General features: G+C 45.4%; 1 protein-coding gene across 1 annotated transcript in view; it reads right to left on the reverse strand.

Annotated features, from left to right (window-relative positions):
- The window catches only part of LOC146205351 (neural cell adhesion molecule 1-like), a 289,648-nt gene that overhangs the window by 103,728 nt on the left and 169,451 nt on the right, over positions 1-16,469 (reverse strand). The window contains exon 10 of the mRNA XM_084606946.1: positions 1,453-1,581. Coding sequence (XP_084463072.1) covers positions 1,453-1,581 — 129 coding nt within the window. The remainder of the gene's footprint in view (positions 1-1,452; positions 1,582-16,469) is intronic.

The following is a 16,469-nucleotide window of genomic DNA, read 5'->3' on the forward strand; positions in this document are numbered from 1 at the left end:
AGGATTCGCAGACGCTCCCGGAGCGCAGCCAGGCTCGGTTTAAGCGGGCGTTTCTCGCAGCTGTCGCACTGAATGCCGCCATTCTTCGCTAGCTTTTCGAGACGCGTGCTTTTCAGTTACGCTTTCATAAGCACTCGCGGCCCCCCAGCAAGAAAGGGAGCAAGCGAAAACAAACGTCTTGGCTCCAAGCTTCAATTGTGAAAGACGGCGGCGCGGTTAGCTGCGTCTGAATGCTCATTAAACGACGGCTGCATCGTATGTGGGCTGCCTCTACTCTCTCTGGAGCTGCAAGCGCAGAGCACAATCGAACGGAGAACTGAGCAAGTCGTGTTCTTGTGACGCGGCATTGTTATTAAGGCATGCTTGTTTCCCGAGAACGAAAAATAACAAAGAATGTTAGCGGCTTTCGTCGCTGGAAACGCTCGCGGTGAAAAACTTGTAACTGAAAGGATATCATTGTTGAATGTGAAGAATATTGATGTTCCCGGTTTTTTCTTTTCCCTGCTTTCGTGCGAGCTCCTACTAAAGCATTGATTTTATTGTTTTCCAGTTATTAAGTGCCGACCTAGAATATCCAGAAAAGAAGGTAAGTGGAGAACCCTAACAAAGGTGGTTGGCAAACGAGCATGGCTTGGAGAACGGTCCTTGGTTATGTGTCACGTACATTTCAAAGTTACAGTGACAGTGATTTTGCAACCATATACCAAGAAGAATTTCACATGCGATTTGATTGGTTCTAAGCTTATTCTAGCTTCTACACTTTAAGAATACGAGATATGTATCCGCCTCGACTTAGGAGCAATTTCTTTTCAAGCTTCAGTCAGCAAGACACTATCACTGAATAAGTTAATATACATTAAGGCCTTAAGCAAGAACGTTGTAGGTTCTTATGCTACTTTCATGCTTAAACTTATGAAAGAAATTACATTCCCCATGCTTTCTTGGTTTTGAGTGACTGTTGGCTTCATGCGTCCGTACATCGTATCGAGCGCTTCATATGCCTGTCATTCACTAACCAATTCATTTAAGTACCACCAGCACACGCGATTACGTTCAGCTCCGCCCGCATAAATTCAAAGATCAAGAAAAAATTGCGAAACCTACATTTTGACACTTCCTGAATACATAATAAGGGAGTAATTACTCAGTGACATCCGTCCAAGCGCAGCCATACGGCTACAAAGGAAAGCATTCTCAGAAACTTCGTAGTTAAAAAAAAAAACATTCGTCCTGATCCGGGGATCGAACCCGGTACCACCGCCTTCCCGGGGTAGTCGCTCTACCGATTCATCATTTACGTCATGAGATGAGAATACATCATTTGCAATTTAAGCTAAAACAGTGAGTGATTGAATGTCCCGATGGGTTGAAAATATTGCAGGGTGAAGGGAGCTACGCTGGGCAGTAATCTTTAAGGAGGAAATCTTGAGATGATAGGCGCAGTGCTCTTACCTTCGGTTGCGTTGCGCTGCATTCGCCGACGAAACCAGACGAGCAGTATTACAGCGACAATAATCAAGATGAGAAACACCACAAGGAGAAGCCAGTGAAGAATCGAAAATCCGAGAGTCCAGGTTGGGACTGAAAAGAGAATTAAAAACAAAAGAAGGATTACGCTTTTTGAATGTCTTTACACAATGGCTTGATTTATTTATTACCATTAGGAACTGCTGTGAACTTCCTATAAGAGTCTGTAAATTCTGTGTTCCCATGTGCCTAGCCGTAGGATTCTTTATATTGCTAGTTCACTATGCATCTGTTATCTGTTCACAGGAAGGCCTTCATTAGCGCAGGGCTGCAAATCTCAGCCGTTTAAGGAGCATACAAGGGAAGTACAGCAGTAAAACCTCCTAGTCTTCAAAGTAATGGGGCAGAGTACAAAGGGAAATGACCTAGTATACACGCAATAGTCGTTAGTTATTTTATTATTGAACTGTAAAAATCCATACTGGAACAATTTCCACCGTACACTAGCGGCGCACATTTTTTCAAAGGCTGAGAAAACCTAAGGACAGTGGCCAAAGTGAAACTTGCAAACAATAGAAAACAAATGCGAAATCCCTGAGAGACAAATGATGCACAAACCTCAGCATAGCTGTCGTTGCTTAAATCAACAGAAATAACGGAATAAAGGCCGCTCGCTCATAGTTCCGAAATAAAGGAGCAGTAATTCTGATTCATTATTGCTGCATTTAAATTTCATGCCGTTGAAGCGCTCCTACCAAAATATCTCCAATAGCATCTTTGGTCAGTGACTAGTCCCATTGGATTATTGCTTTTTACAAAGAAGCAGATGCGGTTTTCTGAGCGGTGACAACCATGTGCTGTCACATAAGCGCACAATGCGAACTGATCAGTGATAATGCCGATTCTACCTCCATCATGCTGCTTATCGCCCCTCCGTGGTGGCTCATTTGTTCAGATGCCTGACTGATGAGTCCGAGAACACGGGTTCGATCCCTGCCGCGGTGGCCGCGTTTCAATGGAGGTGAAACGCAAGGACCCCGTGTACTGTATGATGTCAGTGTACGTTAAACAATACCATACCATACCATACCATACCATACCATACCATACCATACCATACCATACCATACCATACCATACCATACCATACCATACCATACCATACCATACCATACCATACCATACCATACCATACCATACTTATCAAAGATTACAGTTGTTGTATTACACGAGCTATCATACCCCTAGCAAGGCAATGTCTAGCCTTCCAAGGATGATATTGCACAAACTTAGGATGCAGAGTCCGACCTGCTGTTAAGCCTGCGCACAAATATTAATGCGGCGTGCCACCATGAATCGCTTGATGCTTTCATTTGGAAGATTTTTCTTCTAGACAGAGATATCAAGATACGGTAGCTGTTTTCGTTTCCGTTGGACAGCCCGTGATACTTATGCCATAACCAAAATTCGCTTACTTAGACATAAGATTCCGCTTTCCTCGTCGCCAATTTGGAAAATGCCTATAGCTTTTCATGTATTGTTATATAGCAACTCCTTTTGGATGTTAAACGTATCCCACAAGCCAAACCACACCAAACAAATATAACAGAGCCTTCGCCGAAGCAGGAACTGCTGTAGACATTGTACTACGTAGCCTTCAGTAGAGCTTGTTGTTGGGCTATAATCGGTCGATGCTTGTTGGCAAATCAAGGTGAATAAATTGAGGGATGTAACGCCATTGCTACCTCCTGTGGCGCTAGCCTTATTTGCGCAGCTGTTACTGTATTGGCGCTAATATTCGACATCTCCCGAAGAACTTCAAATGTTTTTCTTTTTTTCTCGTTCTTCACCGAAACATATCTCAGTCAGAAAGAAATCCATACATTTGAGTAGCGCACTTGTGCCGCTCCAGTGTCTGATATTAGTTCAGTGCAAATGGAAACAAGCGTTGTGAAATCTATCAGAGATGTTCGGGTACATATAAACCTGTTCTGACTTCTCTCCCGCTCCCATTTTTTTTTTCTCAGAAGTGCAGTCTCTTGATACCTCAACCCCTGTGTCCGCGCTGCAGCTCATGCAACGTGTGTATGAAAATACAGTCTCGTTTTACAAAACCAAATGTCATAGCGTGAGTGCAGGCCCGATTTTATTCAATGATGTTTCACCTGCAAAAAGGACTCTTCATTTTTATCTGCTTTCTACACAAATATGAGTTGTTTGGTTTGGTTTGGTTTGATGCCGTTTAGCGTCCCAAACCACGCAGGCCATGAGAGACGTCGTAGTGGAGAGCTTCGGAAATTTCGACCAACTGAAGTTCTTTAACGACTACTGAGATCGCACAGCACATGGGCGCCTTGCTTTTCGTCTCCATCGAAAAGTGTCCGCCGCGGCCGGAATTCAATCCCACATCCTTGGGCACAGTAGTCGAGTTCTCTAATCACTTCGTCACCACGGCGCTCCAAAGATGAATTGTGTACTGGACTTCCAAAGACTACTATTATCATAATGCTTTCTTATTGTTGATAATAGAGGAGAATGTTTAGAAGATACTGACACCAATTATATCTGCTTAACTAGGTCTATGCGGGAAAATCCAGCCAAGCCCAGATTGTTGAGGGAAAATGTCAGGCAACTATGTGCGAACAGCTGCTGTATTATTCATTTGAACCATCGCTGTCTCCGGCTCTCTTGATAATAACCTCCTGGCTTTTTATTCATTAACTCGGCATCAGTTCTATCGTAAAGCCTATATCTCATTTACGAACCAATTTGGCTGTCGTTAAAAAGAGTCATGCCTGCTCTAAGTTATATAGAATTCTGTCTTTATTTCGTACGCTTGGCTACGTCGACAATATCCATGGTTCTAAAACTTATGAGAGCCGTGTTGAGCAATTTTCATGGAAGGTGGCTCCCGGGGGTGGTTAGGGGAAACAAAAGCCTCTGAGCAAGAGCGTTACATGTCGGCTCATTTTCTTGCGCGTTGTCTGTTGAGTGAAAGCTAGAATTACGTGATTGCCTCTGGCAACCTAGGCCAGCAATTTCTGCAGCACCCGAGCGCCGACGTTTCCTTAGCAATCGGCCTAAATAAGCGTATAAATGCGGGAGTTTATTTTCCACCACCGCGTGGAAGCGTGTTATTGAAATATCAAAAGCAGTCAATGCACTGAACGGCATTTCGGGAAAAAAAACTAAAGATATCATGAGATAAGATCACCCACTTAAAGCTGTCTATAACTAAGGCGAAGGTTAAAAAAAGAAAAATTACTTGCGTAGGACAGCTCAATTTAAACGCTATTTGAGCCTTCGCAAGAGAGAGTGCATTGAGCAGCAGAAATTTTCCGCAGTTGGCAAAGAAGAAAGATGCGGAAAGAGATCGCGGGCCTGCTCACCGCAGCGGTGCGCGACCCTCTCCATTTTCGAGCTGACGTCTTGCCAGCAGACTGCGAGCATAGCGCTAGGTTGGCAGCGAGCGACATATAAACGGCGAAATTTGTCTTCTAAAGCGTAACGACCCGGTAGCGTGAACGAAGACACGCACGTTGTAGACTAAAAACTTACACACATAAGAGGCGCGTGTCTCGGGTCTATTTCACCACCACTTTACACGCCTCTCTGGGACCGAATGCTAGCACCTTGCTGTTCCATGTTTCCGAGAATTGTGCTCTCTTCATCGATTTTCAGCATAATCGATGGCCTATTTCACCTTCAGCGACAAAGACGTTTATTTGTTTAGGATGTTTTCTAGAACCACATCGAATAGAATGAGATTAAAAATGGTACCGTTACTTTGGGCGTACATAACACACACACAAAAAAAAGAAATTTGTAGCCGACGCAGCTAAGAGTCAGGCTAGCTGTCAGAAATGACCAAAAGTTTGTAAGTAGTGCGCTATGAGCTGTGGGCTATGCCACGCAATACTCCAGAGTTCTTGCGAATTCGGGCCCTTTTGTCATCTTAAACTCCCTCAATTCTAGTCTGCAATGCGCCCTGCTCCATTTAGTTCTGTTGGAAGGACATTGCCTGAAAGTGGCGCCACTGTCGGGATATCAATGCCGGTCCTTGGGTTCAGCATTCAAGTGTCATAATCACTTAGCCACTGCGGCGGGATTGGTAGATGCTATGATTGCTTTGAAGAACCAGTTTAGCGCTGATGTGTGATATACGTGAAATAGCCTTATGAAAATTAACTGCCGGGAATGCATGAATGTTCTGACCGTGACGTCTGAACTAGATGAGAGTATTGGGTCTTTATGACATGATGCAGGGGTATAGACGGCCTGCTCTATCCGCGCAGCTTGTTCTTTTTTTTTTTTAAATGTTAAAAGACATTTATTTACAGAATGCTTCAGCAAGAAACAACATTCATGTTAATTGCATATCTTATATTTGCTGAGCTTTGTGAAGGCGAAGTACATGCGCCAATTGGGAGCATTTAGCTGAGCTACTATAAATAAGAATGCATTAATAATGGGGCCGGTTTTTATATATCAAGTGCCCCCTTTTTTTTTTACAAAATGAGTTGCTAAAAACATCAGGAAGAGAGGAGTCATGCATCGGAAGATGGCGAAAGCTTCACGAGGTGTGTAATTTTTGACCATAACACATTTTTTAAGGAAATGCTTCAGGAGGCTATAGGGGCCTTTTCGACGCAAGGTCAACGCTGGAGAGGGCCGCCTTTCCATTCGTCCACGTTGTTTTTACGAGGTATACGTATATCATGGGTTTCTTGGCCAGCCGATACCGTGGGGTAAATGTTTGCATTTATGCTTCAAAGCTTGCATTAAGCTGGAAAGCAGTGTCTGCATGCCAGTAGCGTGCAGTCTATAGCTGTGCTTTGTTTAAACGTTTGAGCTAGGCGACGGCCATATATATGATTTATCCATGCATTCTTTAGCGGGTCCCGCAAATGTTTGTCTCGCTAAGCGGTCGTGTTAAACTTCTGCTCAGTGATATTCTAACCGTGGAAACACAGTTACTATGATCGTGATATTATCGAAACCATTGTGCACTTTCTCACGGCATCGTTCGAGCCGTGTAGGTGAGCTCTCCACAAACTCATCTGCGTCTGCGTTGGAAAACAGCTCCCGCGCCCTGTAGGTCTCTCATAATGGTGGTAATTTTTTTTATTCCATATACTGAGAGAGAGTAAAACGACTATATAGCTCATCACACCTCACGAATACTGCATTTGTGGGCCAGAGCAGCAATTTCGCAACACCCGCCCCACTTCGTGGCGCTGTCCAGCTTCAGGTGACGCTGCGAACAGCGCTACCTATTGCGGTCGACATGAAGTGCATCAAGGCAGCCGCCATGTGAGCGCACTACAAAATTCTAGAACACTATACTACGGGCCCACGCGCTGCCTCCCGCAACCTCCCGATAACTTAATTGCTCTCTTCATTTTTCCGACCACAAAGCTTCTTTCGTGACAGCCAAGAACTGTTAGTGGAGTGTTTCTTGAAAGAACACGTGTGAAAAACTAAAATTAAAAAAAAAGTTGTCTGTAATTGCACATACGTGTCTTGCTCGAAGTCTTTGCCTCAGTCTATCGAAAAGGTGAAACAGCTGACGAGCTGCGCTCAAATTCCGCACTAGGAAGTAACGTAATCGTCGGCAATTTTTCCTCGCTAGCAATCGCCTCTACCATCACGTATAGAGAGATAGCACCGAAACAGTTAACTGCACCTCAAACAGAAAACAGCGACTTTATGACGACACATGAACATGACGGTTGTAAAGTCGAAATTCCCGGTATATTTCACACGCTGTACACTTTCTGGTGATATTTTCACCCAACATAGACTTTATACGTTCACTAGCCGCCAAAGCTAAAAGAGTGGAATTCAAAAGCAATCACACAATCACGTAACTAGGATACAATAGAACGCTGCCAAAGAAATGCGCACCTGGCAAGGTTTTTGAGCTAACCTGTAGTGGTTTTGGTTTCCTTTTATCAACTGCGTATATCTCGATTCCATCTTATACTACCTGATACGGACCGCAGTTGGAGATGACAGCCTTGTGAAGACACAAAGCGTGTAGTCGACCACATGAGGCGGAATAGAGGAAACTAATTCAAAAGTTGGAACAAATTCTTCACAAAATATAATAATAAAGCATTACAAGATCTATTTATATTACATTGTTCGTGCGTACAGTCACGTATAAAAATGATTAGCACTCATGACGTCTTTTCGGAGCGGCAGATAATAAAGGTCGGCATGCGGTTACGAATAAGCCGATAACAAAAGTTATAGGCATGTTCGCAAAGAACGGAGTCGCGTCAGCTGCGCGGCGTGCTTTCCCCCACTGCGGTGATGCCATTGTGATCATCTTTTTTTTTTTTTTTTTTACTTGCGACCAGCGAAATAGCTGCTACTCTAGCCACAAGTGAACGCAAAGTGCGCAGTTTGCATTACCAAGAATGTCCTAATCGGTACCTTGTGTCTTCAGGTTGCAACAAGCTGATGTCATTGCTATTATCAGTGAAAGAGGAAAATAAACTGACTTCTTTTTCGACATCAGGACGCACATAGGCTCAAAGGAGGTTAACTGGGCCGCAGAAGATTGCATGCTGAACAAGCTACAAAAAGGTGAGACACTGCTGGACAGAGTTTTCAGCACGGCAGACGCGAAGAGACAGTTGAAGTGTTCAGATTTACTTGCACCACATAATGGCGAGTGCAGCTGCTCCTATGCATAGGTATCAACGACTTCCACGACCGATTCGCCGGTTGTTTCGACTCAGCTTCTTCAATAAAGCGCTAGCTTTGAGCATTTTTCTTGTCTCTCGCTGTTTCTAACTATCATGAACTTTCGGCGACCTTAGCAGCGGCAAAGAAAAACGGTAGCCCACATTGGTCTCCATAGAGTAAACACTGCTAGAAAAGGCTGTCGCATTTCTTCACTCTAAGGTTTTAAACAAGGCATGCGGAAATACTTGAACATTGCGGTATAACTCAGCTGCATAAAGTGGCGTACTGCCGGCACTAAGTTTTCAACGAAAGTTCGAGACTTTCCTAGTTAAACGTTTGAGCTGGCATACGCGCTGCCGCAACTGGTATGAATCGAGTTACATTGACAAATATTTGTTAGCGTGGAAGGCGGACAAAAAGATAAATGTGCGGAGTAGACCATACCATCGTTCTTGTGCCCTTTCCTCTGTTCCGAAAAAAAAAACAACAAATAATGCGGCCCAGTCATGTTCAGTGGGGTGTATAGGGAGTTAATAGCAGGCTTATAATCAAAATCTTTCGTCTTTCGGTGCCCGCCCTCGTGACGCATGCACTGCCAGTGCCTTCCTAGCACAGGCTTCAAAGGACAATTGACTGAATCCAACGGGATCACGCTTCCCTGCCTCTGAACATCGGCAGAAAGTTGAAAAAAAAAAAAACTTAAATAAAGCACCTAACAGTTGACACTCAAAAACAGTGAGTAGCGATTGAACTCTTCGTGTGAGGTCCTGTTTATTAAAGGCGTGTTTTCAGTATGTACGTCTGTAAAACTTTAACAGAAGTAAAGGTTTGAGCAGCGCCTTGGCTATAGTCTTGTTGTCTGCCGTAATCAAACGCCCCAAAGGTTCTGACTAATCGCGAACCAGTGACACGCGTGAAAAGTTTTGGCGAATCCAGGCACGCAATTTTCGCACGATGCGTATATTTTATGAAAGAACTTGATTAGCAGGTACAAAAGACAATGAGTGCCACCCCATATATATTGAACCACGTGACATGCAGCCTGTGAAGATAATGAATTGTGCCTAGCACCAGAAAAACTGACCCACTGAGGTGTGTGGTAAACAACAGAACGTAAGGTATCACATATTAGCATATTCGCACTGGAAACGTGATTTTAACGGAACTTTGCGTTAGACGTACATCAGTGCACAATTCGGCCTGTTCTCGATAATGCAGCTGAGTAATTTCAAGCGATAGCCCTGGCTAGTTAGAAGCACTCTGTTCAACGGCTACCGTTCATCCGCGCGCTTAAGTCGCTTTGTAGTAACCACATGGCGTAGCGTTTGCGTGCAGAGCGCATCCTTCACAGCGACTGGTGCATTTGTTGCAGCACACATCAGTGACTGCCCGGGGAACGGAAGAAACGCCCTGACGAACGGGCAGGCTGCATGACTCTGCAGATTTGGAAGGGACTATATTCGGATAGTGGTGAGACGCGCGACAAACACTAGTTTGTCCTCGCTTTTGAGACCTAAGATATTCAAATTTCACCCCACTGAAATGATATGCCGTTACTGTCGCAGTAGAAAGTGCTGCCCATGCCGTGTGAGGACGTAAAATGTTCCCCAGCTTCGTAGAAGAAAGCTTCCAGAACTCTCCACTGATATCCCGTCGGCTGTGTTCATGAGGTGGCTGCGTGCCTCCCGCAGTACAAGAAATTACGACCGTCTCTCTCTACTTAAGCGAAGCTTTTTGCGGAAGTTGAAGATGACCAAATAGCAGGCGGAGCCTCACGTCCGAGAAGATGCCAGGGACAAGAGCCAATTTAAGGTGGGATTGCTTTATAAAGAACGCTTATGAAATCAGTTGAGCTCTAATGATGTTTTATAGTGTTGCTTCATATATATATATATATATATACTTGTATTTATTCTTGGTCATAAGGACACGCGAGGGAACGGTGATGGTAAAGAGAATGTCATGGCTATAAGCGGCTGTCAAGAAGAGGGGCTTCAGGAAGTACATTCGCCACTTTAGTAGCATGGTAGCCTATCCAGTTATGTTCCAAGAGCTTTAAAAGCGTGCCTAGCTGAAAGAAGCTCCACTAGTGAACGTCGGGTCCTTTACACGGCTTCAGATTCCGAGCCCTCGCAGCCCTTTAATAACCACATTCGGCGAATTCTCAATAAATCACTCGTCCCCAAAACAGACTCTCGTTAGATGAGAGTTTTCGAGGATTTCGCATCGACCACTTGCGTCTCCACAAAAATACTTAGAATTCTCAGTGAGCTGTAGAAAATTATAAGAAAAAAAAAAGAAAAAAAAAGCGCAGGTGAAACTGAGTTGAGAGGTACTGAGTGGTGCCACTTCAAGTGGCTTGGAGCAACGCCATCAGCCGCTGGAAGATAGTAGCGTGCAAGGCGAAAATTTCGCTGCGGCGCACATTGTGGGTGGTGGCGACCATAAAATTACTGTGCAAAATGGAAAGACGGTCTTTCGGAAATTGCGGACGTACCCCCTTACGACACTGAGCTCTATTTGGGCTCTATAAGACCCGGCGTCATTAAAGTGGTGTTGCGTCAAAGATGGGCGCGAGCAGTCCATCGGCGCCAGCGAGAGCTTTCGTGACTCGAAAGAGATGTTGACGAGCACCGCTAGGAACCGGAGCCGCATTCGGCTCTATAGCGTTGCAGGGCACCAGACTCTGAAGTGAAAATTGCTGCGCGACGGGAGACGACCAACTAGCCCGCAAGTGTGAAAGCCGAGTCGCTATACCAAAGAGCTTATGTTATTAGCGATAACGGAGGGTATCCGGTAGTTGACGTTAATATCCCATTAAATGCTTTGAAACTGCTCTGTCAGAGTGCCGCTTTCACGTTGTCGTAGCGAAGCTCGTGCACAAATTGCGAAGACTGCCGTTTCCTTATACAGTGGGAGCTTTTCTAGGCGAGTTGCACTCTCGACCTGCCACCGCTAGTGGCGTGACGGACCCACCCCTTCCTGGTCATTCGCTTCTGTGGCGGCGGCCGATGCACGCCTGGTTTTCCGTTTTTAAATGTTTATTCGTGACATTCAGGGCGCCGAAAAAAATAAACCGAAGCAAAGAGCCCATGTACTTCACGAAATTCAAATGTGATAACATTTTCCTTCGAAAACGTGGCCGCTAAAATTTCAAAACAGTTTCTATCACCTTGCCGTTTGATAACACTAGGACGAGTATATGATATACATCGAGGCCTTAAATGAAGAATTTGTACTTTGATTTATTTTGCATGCTGATCCTTCGTAGAACGTAAATCGAACGCGAAGGCTGCCTCATGCCGGAATGAACAAGTTCTTAAAGGAAGCTTAAGTGAACGCGAGCATCAGGGAATGGTGACTCAACGGTGTAAGCTTTGGCTCTTCCGGCACAGCTGATGACTGGCACGTAAATGTTTTTGATATGATATGGCTTATATGAACCGGCAGCGATTTATCTAAACATGATTTCTCTTTGCGTGGAAAATATATTCAGTTCACGCAGCCACTCACATCCGCAATTAGCTGCATGTAGTTCTCACTTTATATATTTATGTCACAGTGGTTGGAACAATGATCAGGCAGCAGCATATGTTCCCTTTATTTCTTTAAGTGTCCGACTTGCTTTAAAACCCTCGCAAAACCCAATTCTCTGTACTAACTTTTGTGTGACGTAGACACGGCCAATTAGCCGCGTACTTTCCGTAAAGTTAGCGTGAGCCACGTTTTGTTGAACAAAAGCTTCTTTTTCTGCGGGCTCCTTGCTTCATGTACAGTGTGAGAGGAAAGAGCGCCCTTTAATCGTCAAAAATACAAGGCTGCAAAAGCCAATAACCTATGACACACGAGGACTCTCGGTCTTGCAGGCCCGTTCACCACCGAAAATGGAGCGAGCGCTTTGTCTACCGATTTCGTTGCGTTCATTGTTCGGTGCCAGGCTCAATTAGTGATCATGTGAGGAGGAGTACCAGTTTCGCCTACGTGCACTGTCATGAAACATACCATAGCGGCGGCATAACTTCGCCTTTGAACGCGTTTTCGTTTGCTCCCAATTAAAGTGGATCTTTCTAGCGCAACACATAAGGGACAGGACAGGGGCCTTATGTGTTACACTAAAAGAATTCCACCTTGAAAACGTGAACCAACTAACCAAAATACAACACTTGCTAAATTGTTTGCTTCCGCACGTGTCCTTCATTATAGGACAACTCCTCATGTTTCTCGTACTGACCTGCTGTATGTTCTATTCAGGCGGATGTGAAATATTTATTGTTGTCGCACTTTAAGTGTACCTATACCATAGGGTTCACTGTAACAGGTCTTCCTGTTCTTAGCCGTGCACTTCGCCCTCGGGGCAGCAGATGGCCTTCGTTACCATCCTCACACGCGGAGTGACAACTGAGTAACACATAAAGCATATGCAGGCCTGCGGCTACAGTCTTAACCAGCCTGCATATTTTGAAGTCTGTTTGTAGCGCACCAAACCCTCAGGCCGTAAAAATCGCGCACCGTCGCAGTCGCTTATGTCTGGCCATGCTCGATGCTACACATTCTGGTTGCCTTCATGGCCACCTATTTGACGAAACATCTCAACGAGTGAGTGAGTGAGTGAACTTTATTAACTGCTCGGGGATCGTTTTCTTCGCCTCTTCAACGGAGGCTGACGAGCGGTTGGCGCCCCCAGTCCAGGGCACCACTGGCTTTCGCCAGTTTGCGAGCTCTTGTGACCAGGTAGAGCTGAGCCTCCGGGTCAGAGCTGGCCAGCAAAGCCTCCCACTGTCTTTCATTTGGGTTTCCAATTTTTTGTAGCTGATGTGAGCTGCATTCCCATGTTATGTGGTACAGGGTAGGGGTCTTCCCGCACCACGGGCACTCGTCTCTGAATGTCGTGGGATGCATCATGTGTAATATATGTGTAAATTAATGAAGGTGCCCGTCTGTAGCCGCCTCAGATCTATGGCCTCCTCGTTGCTGAGCTTTTTATGCGGCTCCGGATATACTTTCCGCAAGCCTCTGTAGTGTTGTAGTATTGTGGTGTAGTCAGGGTCAAGCGGAATCAGGTCCTTTGTCGCGAGACTGTTGGGCGCACGGTAGGTTGCATGTCCTCGGGCTACCCTGTCTGCGTGCAAATTCCCCGTGATCCCTGCATGCCCCGGAATCCACACTAGTGTTTGAGTGTATTGTTATGTTGGCTCGCTTGTGGAAGTAAGGATTTGGTGTGCTACCTTAGATAATTTACCCCGTTGAAAATTTCTGCACGCGGATTGACAGTCCGACAGTATCGTCAGACTCTCTCCCGTTTCTCTTCCTTGCCTAATGGCCAGTGCGATAGCCACTTCCTCTGCCTCCATGACTGTACAGTTTTGGATCGAGGCGCTAACTACCTCCCGGCCTTCGCAGTCTGTGACCGTGGCTATCGCCCTCTTTGCGTTGGTTTCGTATAAGGCTGCATCGGTGAACCTTGACGTGTCTTGTTGGCCGAATGTTTTTTCATAATACTCTGCCCTTGCCTGCCTCCTTCCCGGGTGCAGGCGGGGGTTCAGGTTTCTTGGTATGGGCCGAACTCGGTACCAATTTCTGACTTCCCGCGATACCTCTGTTGTCTTGTTATAAGCCTGTAGGTGTGCACTATATCCCAGTCTTTCCAACACCCGTCTTCCCGTCCTCGTTTGTAGAAGTCTGTTTAGCTGTGACTTGATTTGGGCTTCTGCTAATTCTTGTATTGTATTGTGCAGACCCAGAGCTGCTAGCTTGTGGTTTGGTGTGTTCTTGGGGAGCTTGAGTGCGGTCTTGATCGCCATTTTGATGATGGCGTCCGCTCTGTCTTCCTCTCCTTTGGTCATATTGAAGTAGGGTAGAGCATGCATACGCTACTCTGCTAACAACGAGGCTCCGGACAAGTTTGAGTGTGTCGGGCTCCTTCATCCCCATCTTTTTGCTAGTCACCCGCGCTATCATTCGGGTGACCTGCTGGGTCGAGGTCTTGAGCAGATTAAGTGTGTGTTGACACCTTTGATTCGATTGGAGCCACATCCCCAGAATCCTCACGGTTGTCTTTTCGGGTACTGTCTCTCCTTGCAGCCGGATCTCGAGCTTGTGGCCTTGATCTGTGGGAGCAGAGCGGTTGCCTTTCCCTCGCCAGAATCTGATCAGTTCTGATTTTCTTGATGAGCACTCCAAGCCCCTCTGCTTTAGATATTCTTCGATGACAGATGCTGCTTCTTGCAATTTCGCTTCCTTCTCCCCGAGTGATCCTGTGGTCGTCCAGATGGTGACGTCATCAGCATACATAGCGTGCTGTATGCCCTCCACCTTCTCGAGGCGCCTGGCCAGGCCAATCATTGCCACGTTGAACAGCGTGGGCGAAATGACTGCTCCTTGAGGTGTCCCTTTGTTGGGCGGGGATAAGGTGTCTGTTTCTATATTACTAATCTTGATTTCGGCCGTCCGGTTACTCAGAAAGCTCCTAACGTACTCGTAGACTCTGGTTCCACAATTCGTGTCTGCCAGACCATCTAAGATCGCCTTGTGACTAACATTATCAAATGCACCTTTAATGTCCACTGCCAAAACCACGTGTTCTGCCGAGCGTGGGATACCTGTCAAGACCTCTTCTTTGATCTGCAGGAGAACGTCCTGGGCTGATAGCTTTTCTCTGAAGCCAAACATGGTGTCCGGCATCTGAGCGCTATCCTCTAAGTAATTTTTCAGTCTATTATTGACAACCCTCTCGAAAATCTTTCCCAGGCACGAAGTTAAAGAAATGGGCCGCAAATTCTCTATTGCCAATTTTTTCCCGGGTTTCTGGATCATGATGACCACCGAGTGTTTCCACTGCGCTGGCACCGTTCCTGCTTCCCAATGCTTGTTCATGAAATGCGCCAGTGCCTTGATATTGCTGTTGCTCATGTTCCGAATTATGCCGTTAGTGATCTTGTCGTCACCAGTCGCTGTGTTTCGAGTGGCACTTGCTATTGCCGTCCGGACTTCTTCCTCCGTGATCGGCTCGTCCATTTTCGGATTTGGGTCTCCTTTGTAATCTTCTGCGTATGGATATGGATCCTCTAGATGCTCACTGCCAGTGGAAGTCTTTAAATCAATTCTGCGGAACGGATAACACCCCTTCCAGGATACAGGATGCAGATGAGACAAGCGCCATCCTGAGCAAGGATGAATTGTATTATATTTCGTTTTGAGCGAATAAGGACGTATCAGAACAACAACTTTATTTCTTTGATTCCTTTACTTTATGCCTCCAATAAGCAACTAAGCCGGAAATATTCTTTTCTTGTGCGTATGCAGAGAGGGGCTTATATCCATCGTCCACGATTTACTGCTTAAATATATGGGTGTCAATTTAGTTTTACAAAAGATGTAAGTTACTTTTCGATGTTTCTGCAAAAAAAAAAAAGAAAAAAAAAGAAAACGCGAGGTTCCTTTCCATAGTATGCGTATTGCTTTCCACAAAATCCGAAACAAAATGAACATGGGTTGAGAGTAAGCCTCACTTCCCTAGCCAACGTTTCGACAAAACGTTGTCCAGCTCTACGTATAAAAATTTCATTGACATTGTAACATATCTGCGGTACGTTTTCAGATCTCAGCCCAGCCGCCAAAACTGATGAGCGTGCTTGACAAATTGACTGCATTAAAGGAGTTTTAGCGGTATGTGTAAACGGATGTCTGGCACGTCCTTGTGTTCTCTGCTGACTGTACTGCCTTTGTGATATGGTAGGCAATAAGAAAAAAAAACGAAAAAATGAAGCGCTGCTTAGCAAACTAAGGCTTCTCCCCTAAACTGTTTTCATACCTTTTTTCTGTTTTCAGGAATTCCGTCTCCCTGCCCTCTGTCTACCATGATATCCGCGAAAGACATGCCGCACGACTGAAAGAAATGGCTTTCTTTATTTCTACTTTTTCACACGTTACTATGAATATCCTAAAACTATGGAACGTGTGCGGGCCAATATCAAGTCTGGAGTTGGTTTCTGGATTTTTTTTTTTTTTTTTTTTTTTTTAAGGGTGTTAGAATTTCTGTCACTATCTCTGTCGCGCAGCGTTGAGCCTAAAACGAATAAGTCAGTTTCGTTATCCTCTCAAGCTTTAAAATTGGAATCAGTCAGCTCGTAACGGCGGGCACACAGTCTTGCGCCATTAAAGACTCGTCCATTAGCGCGTACCGGTGACGTACTACTTGCGTTCCAAGAATGAAATGAGCTTAACACAAGAAACAGACCAGTTTCGCAGCTCACGCACACGCAGCCAGGCCGAACGCATTACGAAAAGGGCGAAATTACGACGATCGA

Source organism: Amblyomma maculatum, chromosome 1 (genome assembly GCF_055883805.1).
Source record: "Amblyomma maculatum isolate TAMU_Amacu chromosome 1, ASM5588380v1, whole genome shotgun sequence".
NCBI classification, from domain to species: Eukaryota; Metazoa; Arthropoda; class Arachnida; order Ixodida; family Ixodidae; genus Amblyomma; species Amblyomma maculatum.